At 44.6% G+C, this 12,236-nt stretch overlaps 1 protein-coding gene across 1 annotated transcript; it reads left to right on the forward strand.

The window, feature by feature from the left end:
- Positions 1–8,770: 8,770 nt before the first annotated feature.
- On the forward strand, positions 8,771–11,874 carry LOC115309380 (gastrula zinc finger protein XlCGF49.1-like). Its single transcript, XM_029967637.4, has 2 exons — positions 8,771–8,846; positions 11,333–11,874. The coding sequence occupies exons 1-2, from the start codon at positions 8,771–8,773 to the stop codon at positions 11,872–11,874; spliced, it is 618 nt and encodes a 205-aa protein (XP_029823497.2).
- The last annotated feature ends 362 nt before the right edge of the window (positions 11,875–12,236 follow it).

Consider the following 12,236-nt stretch of genomic DNA (forward strand, 5'->3'; position numbering starts at 1 on the left):
CCAATCGGATGGGAGGCAACCTTCGGATAGTGACTGATTAAATATCAGTTGCAAAATATCACTAGACACAATCTTAGTATTTTTCAGAATCTTCGATGATATGTTATCTGACCCTGAGGATGATGAAAGCTTGAGCCCATCGATAAGAGTGGCAATACCGGCCGATGAAACGTTGATAGGGGCCATGGGCTCGTAGTGAACAGCGGGTAGCTCAGGCACATTTAAAGGACACTCGTCCGTGAAGATGGATGCGAAAAAGGTATTCATTACCTCTGAGCACATTTTTTCCTCAACTGGGTTGCCACCCTCATCGACAAGTTGAATGATATCATTGTTGTTTTTTGACGTGATATTATATTCCAAAACTTTTTGGGGTTGTCCTGAAGGATAGTTGGAAGGTCCTGATTGAAATATTTTCTCTTTGAAGCTTTTATTAGATGAACATAATCCTTAAGGCAATTATAATACTTCTCCCAAATATTTGAACAGCTGGTCAGTCTTGCTTTGCGAAAGAGGCGTTTTTTCTTATTGCCGAGTGATTTAAGTCTTTTGTTATACCAGGGCTGGCAACCATCACTTCGGATCCGCAGAGTAGGTACAAATGCCTGAATAAGGTCATTCAATTTATTTTTATATAAAATCCAGTTCTCATTCACACTCCTTAGATTAAAATGGATTTGGTACGACTGCAAGAAAGTGGTCAAATTTCTGTTCATTGACACGAAATCTGCTCTACCGTAGTCCCGTATCACCTTTTTGACAGGCATCTTCACCAAAATGGGAAGGGACAGCGAGATGTGCAAAAGTTTATGGTCACTGAATCCATTGCTGTAGGTAACGAATCGAACAAGATCAGGGGAGGACGTGAGTACAAGGTCAAGGATGTTATCCCCACGGGTTGGGCTCAAAACGACCTGGGTTACATTAAAAAGCAAACATAGTTCCAGAAACTCGCGAGAATCACGTGATGCATCGGCTGTTAGACTTGACCAGCTTATGTTGGGAAAGTTGAAATCTCCGAATAACAGAAGGTTCGCTTTTGGAAAACGTTCAGTTATCTCCAATAGGACTTTATGCAATTCACTTGTGAATGCAGAATCACTTTTCGGGGGTCTGTAGCAGACAACAAGTACAGTTTTAATTACAGCCGAACAAAGACAGACACAAGTAATTTCCAAACTGCATTGTAACTGAATGCAGAACGAAGTGATATGCCTTTTGACTCCGATAAGAACACCACCACCGCGTTGGAGTGGCCTGTCCTTTCGGTAGATACAGAGATTAAGGTGATCGGGAAATAGCTCGTCATCGCGAACATCTGGCTTCAACCATGTCTCGGTCAGCACAGCAATATCAGAATTACTATCTTCCAAAACACTGCACAGTTCCTCTCTTTTATGCATGAGGCTGCAAATATTAGTGAAAGAAACGTGATATGACGAACTTTTTGTTACCGTACGTGTTAATGAACTGGGAGCATTACGGGATGGGCTTATTACAGAGCGTAGTTATGCAGAAAATTCTTTTACACGGTCTGATGCAGCGTCATATACAAAGCATTTGTTTAGCATACGGAGTTTATCGAAACGAATCTTGAATGGGACGTTTTGTGGCGTTGCGAATTGAAACAGCTTACTCCGTGCTAATCGAACAGAGGGTGATAATTAAGTCTTCTCGGACAGCAAATTGGGAGCCCTTCAGTTTAGATCCCGATGCCAAGACTGCGGTTTTATCTTTGAACCTCAGAAACTTTACAATAATCGGTCTGTGTTTCTCGGGGCAAAAACGACCTAAACGATGAGATCGTTCAAGATTGTTGGCATCTAGCGTTAGTCCAAGCCTCTCCCTACAGAACTCTAGTATCTTCTCTTCTGATTGAAGCCAAGATTCAGAATGCGAACTGGGATGCCAAGAAACAAAAGATTTGACCGCCGAAGCCTGTTCTCTGCGTCGTCACACCTGGTCCTAATTTCCAAGAGCTCAGAGTTTACTGTGTTATCGTTGTCAATGGGTGGGTTCTGGGGTGCTTGTAACGGGACCGTCGCCAGATTGCGTTCGACCGCAGCGACCCTCTCCAACAGTTCATTGACCAGTGTGTCGGTCGTTTTTTGATTGTTTTGAAGCGACGTGATTGACGCTAGCATTGCGGACTGTCCAGCCTCTATTCGCTGCACAGCTGCTAGAATAGACTCTAGTTTATCGGTTTCTATGGGGCCGGGGTTTAGTTCTACATCACCCGATAGAATGAGAAGCTGCAATAGAAACGCCACGTAACTATAGTTCAGAACTAGACACAGTAGCTTTTTTTTACACAAATCAACCAGGTCGTTGGGGCACGACATCGCAAGCAGGCAAGGGTCATCATCGTGAAAACATGCGGTATTTTTAAAGTAACTAACCTGCACCAAAAACAAGGTCATCGTAGTTTCCGTGACGATGCCGCGCCCCGACTGGTAGAGCTGCGTTGAGTGCTTTTGAAGACATGCATCGGATATGGTTCCAGGTTGCCAGGCGAAGAAGCTTTCGTCGTTTAGTTTTGGCGGGATGTAAGCCGGGTCGTCGGGCGTATCCACCATGCAGAAGGTGCTCGCGTCCAAGAAGAAAGGGGCGTTGACGGTGAGTGTGCATCCAGGAGGGGCAGTTGGCTGCGCCGCTGACAGGGCAGCGGATAGCAGCATCTGCACCAAAAACAAGGTCATCGTAGTTTCCGTGACGATGCCGCGCCCCGACTGGTAGAGCTGCGTTGAGTGCTTTTGAAGACATGCATCGGATATGGTTCCAGGTTGCCAGGCGAAGAAGCTTTCGTCGTTTAGTTTTGGCGGGATGTAAGCCGGGTCGTCGGGCGTATCCACCATGCAGAAGGTGCTCGCGTCCAAGAAGAAAGGGGCGTTAAAGGTGAGTGTGCATCCAGGAGGGGCAGTTGGCTGCGCCGCTGACAGGGCAGCGGATAGCAGCATCTGCACCAAAAACAAGGTCATCGTAGTTTCCGTGATGATGCCGCGCCCCCTTCTTTAAAGGGTCTTTAATAACAAACTTTCCTCCTTTTTTTTTTCTTCGTCAAGTTGATATTGTTATTCCGACGTCGTTCTGAGAGTACGCTGAGCGAGTGCACCAGACCGTCAAGGGTTCAAGTCTCGCGCCACAACGATCAGATCATCCGGACGACTGCGCGTCCCGTCGTAGTGCTAGTGCTACGCTACTAAAAAAAAAATTGTTTTCGTTTAACAGAAGATGAACCGAAGTATACTTCGCCGCTGACGCCGGGTCCAACAGAAGTATCTCCCACGGGTAACTCGCAATCCTCGCCGGCGACTACGATATTCTGAGGCGCCTGAATCGTTTTTAACAAAGAGGAGGTCTCCCAGGCATGGATGGTCGGAAGGACGCGAAGGATTACGTGAACAAGCATTGTCGCTCGTATACAGTTGCAGCTGGAAGCGGGAACGTGCTCCCATGAACGGATTATCCGTACCAGGGTTTGTGCGCGGGGGAGTCCGGCTTTGCAAAGGCGTATGCGCTGACGACAAGGCGCCCAGCTGCGAAATCATTCCAGTGGCGCCTCCCGTGGAACCTACCGCTTGAGTAAGAACTCACTAAAGACAGACAGCACGAAAACAACAACTCTCAGAGTGCCCCCGTCTTTCACGGTTGCAGCTGGAAACGCGGCGCCTGCGTGCATTACCGGATTAGGTCAATACCCGACCAAGGCTTGTTCAGCATCTCTTTCTGCGTTCGTTCGTGCCGGTGCTATGTTTTGGCTGCTCGTCGCCACCTTGGCCCAAGGAACCCTTCCCGAAAAAGGGGGGCCCTTGTTCGGGAATGCCACTTTATATGCCGGCGTCTTATTAATTTCTGCGCTCAAAGTTTCGTGATGGGCAAATTAATCACTATATAATTTCGAAGTAGTTAGTAATTTGAGTAGAAGTTACCTGAAAAAAAAGTAGTTAAATTAAACTACTAATTACCCAAATCAAGTTGTAACTGAAAGTTACCAAGTTACTCGAAAAAGTAGCTAAACTACGGTAGTTTGAGTAGAGTAGTTGAACTACGTCCAAGTCTGCTTTTAGGTTAGTTTTAGATATTTTGTTTTTCATTGTTAGTATATGACAGCTGTTAGTATATGACTGTAGCGCCTCAACCACAAACGACTCCACACGATTGTCGAACCGTTCTTGAGAAACGGGAACTTGATGCATAGGGTCGATCTTCATATCCTTCAGCAAGGGCTGGTCGGGGCAATAGGTTGTAGTGTCGGGACAATAGGTTGTAGTGTCGGAAGATAAGGTGGCGTCTCCGTTAGCAGACGCAAGTGTTGCCACCGCTCTGTGAGGGCCGCCTAGAAAGATTAAGGGATTCTACTCTGGAGCTACCGCTGCCTCTTCAGCCTTGTTGTCTTGTTCAGGACTGGAGTTATCAACCGGCAGAAGTAGACACCTAAGGTTGTTCCTCAGCTAGAAAACACCAGAATTTATTAATCTCATACACGATGTGTCTCTTTAACAGTCGACCAAGGCAGTACAGAACGGCGAAGGAAAGAAGATTCACACAGCAGCCATTGAAATCTAAACAACATCTAAGAAGAAGAGCTGGGACGACTGACACCCGAAGATGCAAACGCAGCTGTACTGCGTTCACCCCCATTAATCTGAAACCTAATGGGTCGCATCTTCACACGCCTCAGCCCCAAACCAAGTTTTAATACTCAATTTGTTTTCGGAATACGGCGTGTCAAACTCACGAGAACAGAATTTCAATCACAGCATAGTATAGCAGGGGTTGAAGTGGACGATACATCTCGTGTACTGATTGGCTAGGTTGGCTCTGAATATTACCTGGTTGGGGTGATCAGTGCATACTCATCTCATTCAAATGTAAATCTTACTTGTACTCTTTCATTCCTCATTTGCGATGCTTGTTATTTTTTTTTAAATTTCGCACCCAGTTTCACCTTGCTGAATATACGTAGTTAAAGGTACAAACAATTATTGTCGCTTTCCGTTCCTCCCTGTTTATTAACCGTCGTCTTTCTAACCTTGCAGATCAAACTCGGCAGGAATTTGGACGCAGATGTGAACGACATTTTGCAGCTTTGGAAAGTTGGTCTGTCACCAGCCGAGTCCCCTTTCTGTGGTGCAACGTCTTTGTGCTACATTATGTCTTTACACGTATGCGACAGAGTCGGATCAAATGAGATGGCTACAGTTGAGCCTGCAGCGTGTAAACTTTCCATTGTCTGCCTTACCTCACTTTGCCTATTTAACGCCCTCACCCCCCCCCCCCCCCCCCCCCCACCCCTCCCACTCCTTTCAAAGCCTTTCATACATTTATTGATTGAATATGTATAATCCCTCAAAGTGTGCCTTAATGCGGACAAACTGAATTGTGTGTCTTACTTTTGGTTTATTATGTCGAATCTTGAAGGTGGTGTCTTATCTCTAATTCGGTGAAACAGCGTGCACTATCTGCGTGTTTGCTTTATTGTTTGCTCAAGTAAAGGCAGGTATACTAATTTCTTATTGCCATGCTTACAACCGCACATGCTTAAAACACTGGTGACTACTTATGACCTTCAGCGCAGCGGCCGGTCATCAGCAGTCACAAGATGGTTCACAAGCCCCTCCGGTCGTAAACAGTCACAAGTGTGTCAACTGCCGAACTTCGTTCCTTTATGACCGTACTCTCATATTGGGTCTTAAGAAAACTATCTGCAGACCTGTTCAAAGCACACATATGTGTGCTTTGAACACGTCCGCAGTCAGTTTTGGTAGGCCCAATATGAAATGACACGAGAAACAAACGAGCCTCAGATGGTATTTGCACACTGCTTTTTGCTTGGTGTACGAGCAGTGTTACCGGATCTTTACGGAGCGAGTCAAGAAAACGTCTGCAGATGACTAGTCTGCTAACTTAGGTGAACAACAGAATTCGGCTGCTACGAAGCGTCATTCGCAGACAAAGAGAAAACAAGAAAATGTTTTACGTCTTCCGTAAACGAACCGGAATAAAGGCAGCCGTCTGCTAAAAGGCGAGTGCCACGAGAAAGTGACACGGGACGCAAGCTGAAACTAAAATGGTCTGCTATACTTCCCGTTCAATGAGATCGACAACAAGCGCTCCCTCTGCAAATTTCCAGCCCCGCTGCCCTATATAGCTCAAATTCTTCTATGTAAGTAGTACACGGGACAAATACCTTAACTACCTCGAGAACCCTGTCACCATCCGTGTGTTAGTGAGAAGCTCTCACCACAAGGATTCGCGAACAGACTAGAGATTATCTAGTGACATGACTTCGCACTTGTCGATAACTCTCGCAGAGCAAAACGCTGAGGCGTCATGTCCAATCAGTAACCGAGAATGCTATCGCTCTCACCAGGTACCGAAACCGACCCCTAAAGTTGGTTTTGAAAAGTTGGGTGAACAGGGCTGAACAAAATCAGTAATAAGAGCCATGTTCCAGCCTGAACCATGCCCTCAGGGTCCGGGAAGACTTTACAGAGGAGGTGTGTAGAAGTTGTTAAAAATGCATAAACAAAACCTCAGATGAACTATCGAGGGATTCGAAATGCTGCTTAAAGCTATGGCGGTCTTGAAAATAAGACGTCTTCAAAGGGAAGCTGAAGCCGTTTTGTAATTGAGGAAACACAGTTAAATTGTCTTAATTTGCCCTCCAGGAAGCCCAATGTTGAAATTGTTTTTCAATTTCATGCACGGAGGCAGCAGAAAATAATTTTCAAAGTACCGCTGAAGCCCCTCCTTCCCGGAGCGTGCCATCATAAAAGGAGTTTCCGGGATCTCCGCTCTCACGCATCTTCAGTGCCTATCGAAGTTATGCGCGCGACTCTTGCTATTTTCAAAAAGGGGGAAAAAAAAGACGTCATGATTGCTGCCAGTGCGGGGGAGTGGCAAGCCTGCAATTGCTCACGAGCGACACACGCTTGGCGGCCGAAAGATCCTTTTATGTTGTAACGACTGGTCGGAGTTCTTTCGTGTGTTCTCGCATTTAGTTACATCTTCGGGGAAAACAAACGAAATCTTCAGAATTACGGGATCAAACAACGCAGAAATCAACCTCTATCTTATTTTTCGGAAGAAGCGTTTCACCTTCTCTTAAGATCAAGAGGAGAAAGCCACTCAAACTTGTCTTGAGTTGGAAGAAACAAAAAGGAGAAAACAAACATTTGCGTTGCAATAAGGACTGGAAACTTTGTACTAGTGTTGAATGGTGATCAATTTATAATAGAGATCCCTTAACCAACTTATAACGTTTTATGATCAAATTCTGGATGATCTAAAATGCTTTTTACCAATGCGGTTTTTTGGGGAACTCGTGAACGTGAACCAAGTATCTCAGCTAAAACTCGTTCTTCCTAAGTGGGCCCCGCTTATGTTACTTTTTGGCAGAATGCGAGCCTGAATGATTGATCTGCACTGCATATCATTTTATAAATGGTGGCATTAGTCGCATGGATGCGGCACAGACGGAACCGGCACACATTTTCCTCCTCGCTAGCGGTTTGACGCTGCATATGTAATGAAACATCTCTCGTGGAAATAGAAATGGTCAGTGTTATTTGGCCAAAACATTCACACTTGGAAATGGTGTAGTCCCATAGTACTTATTTTTTTCGCGTCCCTCAGATTGAAATGTCTGGCAGGTACCCTCCTACTGATAAATGGTGTTGTCATCCATGTCCTGTTTAATCTCGAAAGTGGACTTTAGTTTTTTACTTGATTAAACTGAACTGCAAATGCGCGTTTTCCCGTTTGTTTCCTTCTTTTTTCTCGTCTCTGCGTCGGAATTCCTAATCATTTACTGCGCAGTTTAATGAAGTAATGAATAGTCAATTGGACCAATTCCAAAAACTGGTATCCTTCAGTTTTAGTTTCACTCATCCAATGTGATGATATTTGAGGGCAGGTAAAGTAACTTTGTGTTGGCGACTGTTTATTAATACTCATCCTTCTAAACTTTGCAGACCGAGGCCAGCCACCAGCCCAGCTCAACTTTGGCAGTGCCAGACCTTTGGGCTTAGACTTCCCCAGATTAATGGGACCAACTAGTCGGATCCAATAAGGAATGGCCACAGCTCAGCCAACTACTTGCGACATTTCTTATTCCTTCCATGGCTTTGTTCGCCGACACACTGTATCCGTTTTTGTTGACGTGTAATTCCCAAAACCTATGGCGGTGAAATAGCGTACAGTTGGTTTTGTGTCATGCCTGCCTTTTTTCAGCATTACAGAGCAGGAGCGACGTAACTAAACAATGCTCCTTGATCATATCCAGTTGTGTCTTGCTCGATTTGTGTGGGATTGTTTCGACGTAATCTTTAGCGAGTGGTTAAAGGTGAAGTGAAACATTTGTAGTACGTGGTTAATAGAGAAGTATTGCTTTTAAGTTTTGTTCACGTGCATTTTTTACAATCGACCTTTTCGGGATGTTCAATATCCAGTTATGATGCGCGTGTTTGTTCGTGCTTTGATTATTTTAACTTTTGAATCACACCCCAATGCGAATGTAAACCCCTGAATGTCTCTACTTTATCTGCACGATGTGTCTCTGTTTGCTTGTTCTTGGCGTTTGTTCTGGTTGGGCTCATCTGTTGGTGTAGTATGCATAAAAAGAATGCATCCAAATAAAAGTTTGTCTTCACTCCTTACTGAAATTTCCCACGCAGCATCCGACAACGAATGCCAAAGAACGGACTGCGAGGACAGGGGCGCGGAGCTCTCCTCCCAAGGAGTTGAAATCCGGAGGCAACCGTGCAAGATGGACCCGCAGGGTGGGACGGACGGCGGTGCGACTTCTGCCCCCAATCTTATGATGCCCAGAGAACTAACACCAGGTATGCGAAGACGCACACGGGAAAACACTCATCCAGCCTCACGCCTTGTTAGCACACCCTCACATATTCATGAACGGTTGGTTCCACACGAATTAAAAACCTTTTTGTAAGCTTGGTTTTCCAGAAGGTGGAAAATGTCAGGAGTCTGAAGTGGTACACAAATTTTCCTCCCGTGGGATAAGTGGGTTACATTCCGAAGTCCGAGTACTACAACTATAGTGAAAGTAAACAAACAAGCTGGGCTCAACTGAAGGAACATTTAGTTCGAGCACTCCAAGTTGCAATTGATACATCTTTTTTGATATCGGAAAAATGTACCGTGCTGAGGTGCTTATTTATATCACAAAAATTATATTTCTTCCTTTAGTTCCGGTTGATCGAGTAGGTATCACAAATGCTATAAATTCTATTTGACGAATAAAATAACCCAAAAAAGGTTTGTCTGTTTCAAATGCTTGAATATTTTTTCACAACATTATTTGTGACACGTAGCTTTAGCTTTAGACTGGCAAATGTGCATTCGAATGTCGAATTAAAATAACGTTTTTCGCTGTTTCAGATTGCTCGTAAAATGATCGCTCTGTGTCTTCGCAAATTAAGTTTCTAAGGTACAAAACGAGTATTTTACGAGCCTATTGAATGCTATTTTGTGTAAGAAGGTGGAAACTCTAAAGAGTCAGATATGGCACATAAGTTTCTTTCGCGTAGAAAGTTCTGTAAGGTTAGGTTAGCGCCCTGCAACGAGCAGAAAAGTACAGCACAGCACAATGCAAAGTTTATTTTCTTAGGAAAGGGGAGAGGGGGTGATGAAGGAGTTATATTTTAAAGTCAGACGACAACTCAAGTGAAAGTAAACAATCAAACTGGGCTCTACTGGAGGAACATTCAGTCCGAGCACTCGGAAGTTTCAATTGCTACACCATATTTGATGACTGATATCCCAAAAATGTACCGTGTTGAGTTTATTTATTAAAAAAAAAGTCTTTTCTTTTAGTTTCGGTTGATCGAGTAGCTGTCAAAACACTACAACTGATTTTTAATGAATGAAATAGCCCGATAAATGTTCTGAGTTTCAAATGATTGAATATTTTCTGACAGCATTATTTGCGTCGCTGAAGTTTAGCTTTAGACAGGCAAATGTCCATAGCAATGTTGATTTGAAATAGCGTTTTTCGCTGTTTCAAGTCGCTCGTAGAATAATCGCTGTGTACCTTAGCGATTTTTCAAGTTTCAGAGGAACACAGCGATTATTCTACGAGCCTATTGAATGCTATTTTGTGTAACATAATAATCTGTGGGTGTGTGAATGACCCTTCCAGCGTTACTTGATACAGAGTCGTGATCATTATGAATGTCAACACCCTATCACCCAGCGCTCCGTACAGGCCGCGTTATGCAGCCGCAATGTTGTAGGCGTTACCGCAAAAAAGGAAAGATACGTTATTCGTTACTTGTGAAATAAAGGAACGCGTTACCGTTACCGACAGAAAGTAGTGCACGTTACTTTTGCGTTACTTTTTATTTAGAAATTGACGGTAACAGGCGTTTTTGTTTTATTTTGGTGACAGCGTTTTTCGACACTCGGATGACGGGCGCGGGCGTTGGAGATCTTCTAAAGTGGAAATTTTTGCGTGAGAAAAAGAGAGGAAATATTTAGAAAACATGTAGAATGAGTGCAATATTATTTACTTGGATCACATACTATGTTTCAGCTTGAATCTAGACGCAGCCGACGCTACGAGCTAATCGGACAAATCAATCAGCGTCAAAATCACAAGTCACTTGGCCTTGTGTGTCTATTTCAGCTAAGACTGAACACGTACAGAAACACAGAGAACACCATGATCGTTCCCTTTTCCCTCTCTGATAATTTCCATCAGCTTGTAGCGTCAGCTGTATCTTTACTTCAGGTAAAACGAAGTATAGAAACTGGCAAACATTACAGGTGTAAAAACTTGAGGAAGAAAACAAGAAGGGAGTGACAAACGTTTTCTTCCTCAAGTTTAATTGTCCCAGCAACCCGCTCGTTCTGTCCTAACATCATTTTTCAAGTTTTCGGAAGATGTAATAAGTAACGTAATTATGTTACCCACTAACATGAGTACATTGCCCGTAAATGTCTCGGAAAAGTAACGATTACGTTACCGTGTTAATAACAAAAGTAAGGCGTTAAAGGTAACGACGTTACTTGTAACACGTTACCGCCAACACTGTGCAGCAGCGACCGCGGCGGCTTGACTTCCCTTCCGCACTTGGTTAGCAGAACGTGCAAGCCACCACAGCTGCAGCACCATGGGGCTGCCAGAGTCGAGTCTTAAACGATCGCCTGTAGACATTTACAAGCTTTGCGAATGAACATTTTTAACCTCTCAAATGAACGAATACCCCACTGTAGGCCGCACCGGCATAATGCAGGTATTCTGGACCATGTTCAGAACAATTAAAAATCCGCCGACCTTTCTTGCTTTGTCGTGTCATCCCAACAGACTGGAACGGAGCAGGCTATGGCGACAAGGTGGATACTTTTGACCGTGACAGCTGCAGGGGTGACACCTCTCCCCCCACCAACCGGTCGGGCCCACAGAAGCCGCAAACGCACCGACGACCGGACAAGCACCCGTGCCGCTTCTGTCCTTACTCAACCACTTCCGCAGCAAATGTCGCCATCCACGAGAGGACACACACTGGAGAGAGGCCCTTCAGTTGCGGTGCCTGCAAGAAAACGTTCGCGCGGAAGGCTCACTTGATATCTCACGTTAAAATTCACACCGGAGAGAAGCCGTTCAAGTGCAACACGTGCAGCAGGGCGTTTAGTCATAAACGCACCTTGGCGGATCACGAAAGAATTCATACCGGAGAGAAGCCGTTCAAGTGCAACACGTGCAGCAGGACATTTATTCAGAAATGCATCTTAACTAATCATGAGAGGACTCACACAGGAGAGAAGCCGTACAGGTGCGAGACCTGCAGCAGAGCGTTTGCGGCTTATAGCAATTTACACACTCATCGGAAGATGCATCACAAGTGATCGAAACAGCAACGTGCATCATAGTTGTGCAGGGGATTTAAGCGAAATACTGGACCTCCGACGTGCGTTCATTTCATTTGGCGATAGACCTGCAGGGGTTTTACTTGCGAGCAGTGTGTGTTTCGCATGGTTCAAAATGTTTCCGCCTCTTACTAATCGCGTAAACACAGCTAAAAAATGTGAATTTACCTTAGAGTAAGCGACCAGAGTTCTTTTTTGTACACGAGAAAAAGAAAATAGTTGAAGCCTTATCTTGTTTTATTCATTTAGCGTCATTAATCACGTGATGCACCTGGAGTATATATGTTGTCTGTAGGGCCACATCTGAATTCTGATGACATCACTCAATGTGCTTGCTACAG

The sequence above is a fragment of the Ixodes scapularis genome, unplaced genomic scaffold (genome assembly GCF_016920785.2).
Source record: "Ixodes scapularis isolate PalLabHiFi unplaced genomic scaffold, ASM1692078v2 PGA_scaffold18__7_contigs__length_3171195, whole genome shotgun sequence".
Taxonomy (NCBI): domain Eukaryota; kingdom Metazoa; phylum Arthropoda; class Arachnida; order Ixodida; family Ixodidae; genus Ixodes; species Ixodes scapularis.

What these genes read in the sequence shown, in the direction of transcription:
- LOC115309380 (XM_029967637.4), top strand. Translation starts at nt 8,771, where the DNA reads ATGGACCCGCAGGGTGGGACGGACGGCGGTGCGACTTCTGCCCCCAAT. An exon ending in GCCCAGAGAACTAACACCAG is followed by an intron (nt 8,847 to 11,332) that starts GTATGCGAAGAC and finishes TCATCCCAACAG; the next exon opens with ACTGGAACGGAGCAGGCTAT.